Here is a 10,126-nt window from a genome sequence, read left to right as displayed (position 1 = left end):
CCCAGGCAACCACTATCTAATTTTTATCTCTACAGATTGTCCTTTTCTGGACATTTTATATAAATGGAATTCTATATAATCCAAACGAATAGCAGAACGACCGGTTGCTATGACACCCACTGACCACCAGGAAGCAGACGCTCAACGCAGGAGCTGCCCCCTGGTGGTCAGTGCGCTCCCATAGGGGGAGCGCTGCTCAGCCAGAAGCCAGGCTCATGGCTAGCGAGCGCAGCAGTGGTGGCGGGAGCTTCTCCTGCCTCCGCGGCAGCGCTAAAGGCGTCCGACTGCTGGGGAGCGGGCCTACGCTGTCGAGTGGACATCCCCCGAGGGCTCCCGGACTGCGAGAGGGCACAGGCCGGGCTGAGGGATCCTCCCTAGTGCATGAATCTCGTGCACCAGGCCTCTAGTCATATAATAAATGCTACTTATCTGTCTTCTTTCACTTAGCATGTTATTGAGGTTCATGTACGTTGTAACATGTATCCATATTGTGCTGTTTTTATTGTTGGATAGTATTCCATTGTGTGAATGTGCAACATTTTGTTTATCCTTTCATGAGTTGATTGGTTTTAGTATAGCATTCATATTTTGGTCCTTATGATCAGTACTGTTATGAATATTAGCATACAAATTTTTGTGTGGAAATGTTTTATTTCTCTTGTGTAGATTCTTAAAAGTTGAATTGCTAAGTAGTGTGGTAAACATATAACTATTTAAGGAACTGCCAAATTTTTCCAAAGTGCCAGTTTCATTTCCACCAGCAATTTATGAAAGTCCAGTTTCTCTACATACTTGGTAATACCTATTATTTCTTATCTTTTTTTATTATCTCCATTCTAGTGAATGTGAGTTGTTTTTTATTTGCATTGCCCTAATGACTAATGATGTTTGAATAGCTTTCCATGTGCTCCTGGCCATTCACATATTTTGTTTGCTAAAGTGTTTTTCCAATAATTTGCTCATTTTAAAAATGGGTTGTCTTCTTCCTGTTGAATTGTAAGAATTCTTTATATATTCTAGACTTAAGTCTTTGGCAGAATATATGATTTACAAATATTTTCGTTGAGTCCCTGGTTTGTCTTTTCATTTTCTTAATGGGATCTTTTGAAGTAAAAAAGTTTTAAAATTTTATGAAATGCTATTTATCTATTTTTTAAATTTTTATGGATATATTATATAGTTGACTTAGTATTGAGTCCTAATTAGACATGCCTTGCAAGAAATGTTAAAAGTTCCTTAGAGAGAAAGGAAAATGATCCAGGTAAAACACTCAGATCTATATAAAGAAGGGAAGAGCATTAAAAAGGGGAATAAATGGAGGCAAAATAATGTTTTATTTTTCCTTCTTCTTAATTGACCTATCAGAAAATAGTTTGTTCAAAATAATAATAGCAATAATGCACTCAGTGATTATAGCTTATGGATTAGTAGAGTGAATTGACAGCAATGTGATAAGGGACAGGAGGGAGGACTTAGAAATACTCTGTTATAAGGTACTTGCATGACCCATGAAGCAGTAGAATATTATTTGTAAGTTGACTTTTATTAGTTGTAAAGGTATACTGTAAACTCTATGGAAACCAATAAGAAAATTTTAAAAAGAAGTATAACCGATATGCTGAGAGGAGAGAAAATATAATCACATAAATTACTCAAAACAAAAGGAAGAAAAAGAGTGGAATACAAAAAAAAAAGAAACAAAGAACAAGGGTAACAAATGGAAAACAGACAACTTCTCGGCCACTGTGGGTTGTGGGGTAGTGTGAGAGCAAACTCTAGAAAATACAGAGTCCCAATGCTCCTTAAAAAGCTGTGTTAGAAAAAAATATGGTGCCTACTGGTGCTTTCCCTCTTTAAAATGTCTAACTCTTTAGAGAATTAGAAATGGCAGTTCCCACTGTGAAAATGCTTTCCGAGACTATCCGAGTGGAATCTGATGCTTGCCATCCTGTAACCCAGGCCATAGACCTTGGAGCTTCTGGGTCCAGAAGCCTAGAGATGAGATGGTGCAGTCATTTCTGACACATTGGCCTTTCCCTCCAGGGAAGATAAGGGTGTAGGGCTGGGTTCTCTCTGCTACGAGGGTAACTCCAGTCAATAAGAGGGCTTTTCCCTTTGATGGCTCTTCTCTTGCTACCATTTATCACAGAGTGGCCTGGGGACCACCTGAGTCAGAATCACCTGGAATGTCGGTGGAAGAGGGACATTCCTGGGTCCTGCTAGAGAGCTACTGAATCGGACTCCGAGAGCGAGTCCAGGAATCTGCATTGCTAGCAGATATCACCAGTGAGTCTTACGCACACTGAAGTTTGAGAACCACTGTTTTAATATAAGGTTCCTTTAGAGTTGGGGAGGGATGGGCTGGGGAAGGCTCTTCCCTTTTATGTTTTGGGCCAATTTATTGCTAGGAATATTAGTCCCCTAACCACCTGCTGAATATATCTGCTAATCAAATAGAGTCATGCTCAAGGATATTTGTTGAAAAATTACTTGAGGAGCATGATGCATCCTTAAGATCTGTGATAAACATTTTGATTGTCTAACCTAGAGAGTAGCTTTATTCTAAATACGTTTTTAAAATTTTCATAGTCTGTATGTCCTGTGTGCAGAATAGCTGTCATTTTAAAATGGTGGGCGTAAAACAAGCCAAACTTTATTTAGATGGAAGGCTTGCTCTAATGAAGACCATCAAAAAATCACTTGAGCTTCCATGTCAGTTAAATTGGGCTTAAAGAATTCCTGCAAGAGAAAAAATAAATGGTTGAAAACATAAGTAGCTATAGAAAACATAAATCCAAAACAAACCAAGAAACCTAACGTAGAGTTGTGATACAGATAAAAACATTAGCATGTGTCAGCACATTGTACATGTGAGGTTGGCCTAAGGAGAGGGGAACTGAGAGAAGGGCCAGTGGCTAGGATAAACCAGAGGAAAAAGATGAGCAGGCTCGGAACATCAAGATCCGCTCACCAAACCCTCCCAAGAGTCAGGACACTAAGGATTTTGAGAAATAAAAAGGTCAGCTGCAAGACAGAAGGTAGGAGAAAGGGGACTTTTACTGGTTCTTCAAGTACTGGGTCAATGGGTTACACGTATACTACATTACACTACCATACTACTTTATAGGGGCATTGTCAAACTCTAACATTTGTATCCAAAGTCCTTTTCAGATTGTACCATTCAGAAGGGAGGCAAAGTGCTCTACCCATACATTTGTTAGTGGTGTGTGTGTGTGGCATGCATGTGTGTATTTGGTGTGTATATATGTTTGATGTGCATGTATTTTTTGTGTGTACATGTATACAGCTGTGAAAGCAATGAGTATGTATCTTATAGGCGCATGGATACGACTGATCAACTTTCAGTCTATGACTTACCTTGCACCTATCAGCACCAGGGTATACACTCACAGGCGTACTGTCACTCTGGAAATGGAATGAAATGTTAGATATGCCTTTTCTCCTGGGGGCGGGGGAGGGGGGGAGAACACACACACACACACACACACACACACACACAGAAATTCTCCTAACTTTCAGGGTCAGATCAGTTGGAGGGAGGCAGTCCTCGTCCCCCGCCCTCTCTAGTCGGCAAGGCCAGGACAAAGGCAGAGCTCTAACAAGAAGGAAGGAAGAAGTGAGGACCTCCTCACAGACTGTCATCGGAAACTCACTCTGGTTGCTTTGGGAAGATAAGGTCTTTTTCAAAGACGTACCTGAAGAATTAGGCTTCACATTTGTAAGAGATAGTCCACCTGCACAAAAATAAGAGAAATAAGGGACACAGTGAAGCAATCATCAGCAAAGTCCTCTGAAATAAACCTGCGATGGAAGATAGCAAACGACGTGCAAGCAAAAAGCAAAAATTACCCGTGAACAACTTCTTTTCTATTTCTTCTTGAACTTTAAGAAGAATCCTTTCCTGTTCTAAGGCTTCTATGTACTTCGAGTAGCACCAGGATGGCTAGAAAAAAATGATTTTTAGAGTGAATTTTAGAAATGTTTGCCCCAGAGAATAAATTGAAGGTAAGATGATAACTTCTATCAGCCCCTTCGTTTGAACATCTTATTGCAGTATAACCCGTATGATAAAATGCGCACACATCACAATTCATTATTATATAAAATTTCACAAGTGGAACTTAACCACTTAACCTTTCAACTGGTCACCACAAACTGTTATCAGTCTACCTTACACCATTTTAATAAGAACATTTTGATGGAGTAAAGGCACTTTTTCCTATAGGTTGGGAGGCTGGTGGGGATGTGAGAAGGATGATTCACTACTTCTCAGTAAAACAATTTCTCAAAAATTTCATAGATTTCTTGACAGCTATTCAGTCACCGTTATACATTCAATTTGATTATGAACTTATGTGCTTAGGAAAGATCCAAGTTTTTTTGTGGGGTAGTTTTGCCTTTGGATTAATTACAATTCTTCAATTTGTAACATTTATCTGAAAGAAATGCATGTGTAGAGCATCCCACACATACTAAATGGCAGTGTGCTATTATTTTAACAATTCCTAGTGTAATTCAGCATGTATACATTAAAGAGCAATAATGAAAATAATGATAATCTATATATATATATATATATATATATATATATATATATATATATGCCAAGTGACCAGAACGACAGAACAACCAGAATGACTGCAATGACTGGTTGCTGTGATGTGCACTGCAGCGACCAACAGGCCTGTTCGGGGACCCGATTGACCCCCCCGCAACTGCCTGCGGCCCCTTCCCCTGGCCAGCCATGGCCCCTCCCCCCAGCCGGCCCCGCCCATGATCGGCTCCCATCTGGGTGAGCTGGCTGGACCCCACCCATGCATGAATTTGTGCACCAGGCCTCTAGTTTATATTTATAAAAATGCCTTTGGTTTCCAAAAGCATTTAGTTTCTTAATCTTAGATATATGACAATATCATCATCATCATCATCATCATCATTTTTTTCTTTTGAACAGCTAAGAAAATAGCCTCAAAGGAGATTAAGTCCTTTCTTCCAGGCTTCAACGTGATAATGACCTGCAAGTGTCAGAGTAAAAATTAGAAGCCTGGTATCTCTAATTCCGCATTTCCCTTTATTTTTACTCTGTGTTTCTGAAATTTAACACTAGTCATTTGCTAATAAATATACTTCCAAATGTCATTGTTAGGTATCATGCACTTTTAGATGGTTCCAAAAAACTGGACATTTCTCTTCTTCCAATAAAAGCTTCCTAGCCTATCAGTAATCTTAGCTGGGTAGCTGAACCTACTTGACATTGCTGAATACCAAAAAGATTGATTCCCAAGCTAATAGTATTTAAGATGCAATCACTTTCAATGGAAGTCATTCAAAACGGACATAAATTAAACTTCTAAAATTTCAGGGAAGTGATGTTAATGGACAAGTTATACATGAAAATATATATATTAGTTGGTAGTCATGTACTGGCCAATTTTACAATCACTTTAAATAATTTAAAAACTGAGACAAAGCATTTGCCATTCATCTTTCCTCTCTTAACCCAAAAATATAGTAACCTATATATATTCTACTTTTTTCTGTATCTGCCCTATTCTTTCTTTTCTGATAAGATAGTCACTTCAATTTCTGCCTCTTAAATCTTCACATGTATCAAGAAGTTATTTTTCTTGATTATATTATTCAAGATCAGCTGGCATTTTAATGTCCTCTGAAGGCTCAAGGAAATTTCCTTCCCATCTCTTCTAGGATTACAACCTTAGCCTCATTTTCAAGCAAACACACCTCTACTACTGTAAAGTTTCTATTCGACTGCTTCCCACCACCCAGTGCTCTGCAGAAGTGATGCCCGTGGCATCTCTCTTGCTTACCTGTCGGCCATATGCTTGCAGGATTAGAGATTGGTCACTGAACAAATCAGATGGTTTCATAGGAGTTACTGGAACATGTTCAGGTTGTTTGAATCCTTCCTGTAATTATATTGTTATTCCCCCAAAGGGGTAATTAATTAATATAAACTTACAGTTAAGGAATCATAATAGCAGGTGAAAAATCATTGTGTGGTGAGCACCACACCTGAGGTTTCATCAAGTCAATATCACTAATGTGACATAATCTTTATTTTTCTTTCATATTAATATAAAAATATTAAAAAGTAATATTGCTTTCATCTATAATAATAAAAGCATAATATGCTAATTAGACCGACAGCCGAACGATCTTCTGGACATCATTCCGGACGTCCTTCTGGACCACCTTCTGGATGAAGCTGTGGGAGCAGGGCCGAGGCAAAGGCTGCTCCCCATCGGGTAAGGGCAGAGGCAGTTAGGGGCGATCAGGCAGGCAGGTGAGTGGTTAGGAGCCAGCCGTCTCAGATTGCAAGAGGGATGTCCGACTGCCAGTTTAGGCCAGATCCTGATGGGCCTAAACCGGCAGTTGGACATCCCCCAAGGGGTCCCAGATTGTGAGAGGGTTCAGGTTGGGCTGAGGGATTCCCCCCCCCCCACCATGCACAAATTTTGTGCACTGGGCCTCTACTATTAATATAAAAATACTAAAAATAAATGAGAGAAATCATGAAGTAGAAGGTAAAAATCACCCCCAAATTTTAGCATCCAAGAAAAACCACTACAGACATTTTCATTAATATCCATTTAAATTTCTCACTAGGGAAATGCACAGATTTAATCTATAATGATGTTTCTCTCTCATCAATGTTTCTATCTCTCTATCCTTTTCCCTTCCTCTCTCTCTAAAAAAAATCAATAATATATATAAATATATATATATATATACACTAATAAAAGAGAAACATGCAAATTGGTGTCACTCTGTTATGCCCACCAGCCAATCAGAGTGACTATGCAAATTAACCCAACAAAGCTGACAGTTAATTTGCATATGCAGATGCAGAGTGAAGACTGAAGACTGAAGAAGCCAAGCCTCACTGCGGCCAGAACAAAGGCCTGGGTCCCATGTTCCAGAGGAAAACCGGTGCTGGCAGCCAGGGGAAGGAAGGCCTATTGTGCAAATCTTCATGCAATGGGCTTCTAGTATATATTTGTGTGTGTGTGTGTGTGTGTGTGTGTATGTGTGTGTGTGTGTATATTTTATATATATATAAAATAGAGTAGGCATAAGCTTATAAATAAGATAAAATACATTATTTGGGAGCAGTTATCCCTCTTCAATTCAAATAGAGAAATAGAAAGAAAGATGGGCAGATGAATGAGTGGACAGATTAACTGACAAATAGGCAGGCTGAACAATTTGTGATTCATATTTACAAATTTCACAATCAATGTATACGTCTGTAATTGTAATTCTAAAGTGCTGCCCTCAGTACATAATATGTGTTCCTTCATTCACCCATTTATTTAGTAAACAACTGCTAATAACTGCATGTGTGCTAGACACTGGTGTAAGTGCTTATGAGACACAGATGAATAAGAAAGATACTATCCTTAAGAATCTCAGTCCAGTGAGGACAACAAATGCAAAAACTTACTGATAAGACCGTATAACGTGCTCCCCGAGAGGTTCCTACAAGTGACTACAGTCGACATGAGTTCTTAAGTTGCCCAGGAGAGTATCAAGGAAGGCTTCACATAGAAAAGACGACACTGGAGATGAATTTTAAGGAATTCAAAACCAAGTCTGAAGCCTCCAACTAAAGGCTTACAAGTCCCTGAAGTTTGTCTTCTGTCACTTTGCTGGATGTTTCGCTGGCCCAAGTGTCTCTACAAATGGCTTTTACACGTCTGACTACACCCAAAATGAGTCTGGTCTCACCTTTTGAAGTCTTTCCTCTTCTACGATTGTCGACCTCTTTTTCTGCCTATGATATTCTTTCCTTCTCTCTAACGCACTCATAATTCTTTCATCGGTTAGGTTCTTCCTAAACTCACAAAACTGAGGCCAAAATTTAAACAGAACTCCAAAAATTGTCATCTGTATAAAAAAACAAAGTATGTCTCAGGTTACAATGTTATACAAATGCACCGCTTTAAACTCTAACTCACCATAATAATGGATTAACTATTGCATCTTTAATATACAGCATGTTTCCTCCAACTTATTGTCGCCAGACATCTTGGTATAGTTTAGCTCGGCACATGCTTATCATCAATTTTTTCTTTTTACTACCAACGAGAAGTCTTTCTTTAAAAAAAAAAATTCTTAAAATACACTTAAAGGTCACTTTATTCTTTATGTTTCCCTAACCAATTGATTGTATGAATAAAGAATCCATTAGGTCCTTTTTTTTTAATAAGGAATTTATGTTTTCTTTTAAAGCATATACTAGCGGATCTGCCACACACTCTGCTGTTTTATGCAAGTATTCCAAATATTCAGTCCATCAAGGGAACTCCTCTCCCCTCTCCCCTTTTCTTTCTTTTGAGAGAAAGGAAATACCATTTACCTCTGGAAAAGCTCTTAAAAAAGCTGCAGATCTAAGAATAAATCTTGAGTAACTTTTAAATGATACAATCTCTCTTTTATGTGAGAGCAAGAAAAGTAACATTTAAAAAGCAGAGTGGTATCCTGGACAAGTGCTTTCTATGAGGACACTCCACAGCCAGTGATTAATTGTGATATTTATAGAGATAAGAATTGTTGCTCCAACTCCCCTGCCAAGTTTTTCCATTAGTTCCAGAGGCAGACATTACTCCCAAGAAGGTAGGACTTGCCACATCAGATCAAGCCCAACATGTTGTTGCTAGGAATGGCCTTTCCCTAATGCCCTGGAGGAAAATGAACCATCCCATTAGGCTCGGAGCCAGCTCTTGCGAGGAAAAGAAGACTTTTTAGAGAGTAAAAGCTGCGGTGATCAGCAGAGTCCTGAATTAGTCATGTTTCATGACTCCTCTTTTCTGCGCGTGGATATTATTAGTAATTCTAAAATTTGTCACTGAATTCTGTAGCCTCTTGGGATTGTGAACACAAAAGCTAGAGATACTCTATTCAATAAAATGCAGGCCTTTATAATTTTTTTCATCTACCTGCCATGTAGTTAATTCAATAATCCCCTGCTCCGCTGTTCAGGGGCCATGATAGCTTTCCTGTGAACTTCTTACACTTGATGAAACCTACCAACTACTGACCCTACTTTTAGTGATCTCTCCAAAACCTGCGTCGTTCTCTAATACACGTATTTCCATCTAGAAGGCCTTCCGGTAAAAGTCACCTAATTAACACAGAACCTTTCAAAGGCAGACATAAAATTGCTTTTTTTTTTTTTTTCTTTTTCTAGAGGGAGTGGAAGGGAGAGGGATAAAAGAGATGGAAACATGGATGAGAGAGAAACATTGATCGCTGCCTTTTGCAGGCCCCCTACTGGGGATTGAGCCTGTGACCTGGACATGTGCCCTGACCGGACAGGGAATCGAACTAGTGACCTCTTGGTTCATGGGGTGACACGCAACCATTGAGCTACACTGGCCGGGCCAAATTGCTCCATTTCTGAAAGTCGTAATTAAAGATGTTAGGTTAATAACTTATGCGTTATTCATGAAACTTACGCAGCCTTAAAAGATAACCAAACTGTGGCTAAGGCATTGTTTTAATAAATATGGAGCTGCCCTAACCGATCTGGCTCAGTGGGTGGAGTGTCGGCCTGTGGACTGAAGGGTCCCAGGTTTGATTCTGGTTAAGGGCATGTACCTTAGTCGCGGGCACAACCCCAGTGAGGGGTGTACAGGAGGCAGCTGATCAATGTTTCTCTCTCATCGATATTTCTAACTCTCTATCCCTCTCCCTTCCTCTCTGTAAAAAAGTCAATAAAATATATTTAAAAACAAAAATGAAAAAACATAAAAATAAATATGGAGCTATTTTGCTCACTGCCAGCAGATAGACAATGGCTTTAGTGTGAGTAAAAAGGTCCAGTGATAAGGACTTTGGCTGAGGGGTGAGGGATGCGGGTGGGGATAGCAGAGGATACACGGATAACAATCCTAAAACAGGTAAATTTACTAGTTAGCCCTTCTCTCAACTTTGCTCGCGTTTCCAACTTGGTCTTACTCCTTTCTGCTGCGATAGCTCTCTTCTCACATCCTTCATTCCCATGTTCCAAGATGCTATTGGTGTTGCCTCTGTGCCAGTTGTTCAGGCCACAAAGGAAACTGGGAAACAGGCCCTGCCCTCA

At 39.5% G+C, this 10,126-nt stretch overlaps 1 protein-coding gene across 1 annotated transcript in view; it reads right to left on the bottom strand.

Moving 5' to 3' along the window:
* Positions 1 to 1,517: 1,517 nt before the first annotated feature.
* Positions 1,518 to 10,126, bottom strand: part of RGS22 (regulator of G protein signaling 22) — a 110,151-nt gene continuing 101,542 nt past the window's right edge. Inside the window, exons 22-27 of the mRNA XM_070391866.1 lie at positions 7,771 to 7,929; positions 5,850 to 5,948; positions 3,871 to 3,964; positions 3,717 to 3,755; positions 3,379 to 3,426; positions 1,518 to 2,739 (exon numbers count right to left, since the gene is read on the bottom strand). Coding sequence (XP_070247967.1) covers positions 3,422 to 3,426; positions 3,717 to 3,755; positions 3,871 to 3,964; positions 5,850 to 5,948; positions 7,771 to 7,929 — 396 coding nt within the window. The 3' untranslated portion in view covers positions 1,518 to 2,739; positions 3,379 to 3,421. The remainder of the gene's footprint in view (positions 2,740 to 3,378; positions 3,427 to 3,716; positions 3,756 to 3,870; positions 3,965 to 5,849; positions 5,949 to 7,770; positions 7,930 to 10,126) is intronic.

The sequence above is a fragment of the Myotis yumanensis genome, unplaced genomic scaffold (genome assembly GCF_028538775.1).
Source record: "Myotis yumanensis isolate MYYU_CA2020_CCGP unplaced genomic scaffold, mMyoYum1.0.hap1 SCAF_15, whole genome shotgun sequence".
In the NCBI taxonomy this organism is placed as follows: domain Eukaryota; kingdom Metazoa; phylum Chordata; class Mammalia; order Chiroptera; family Vespertilionidae; genus Myotis; species Myotis yumanensis.
The sequence above is the reverse complement of the archived record's forward strand: the minus strand, read 5'-3'. Positions and strand labels throughout refer to the sequence as shown.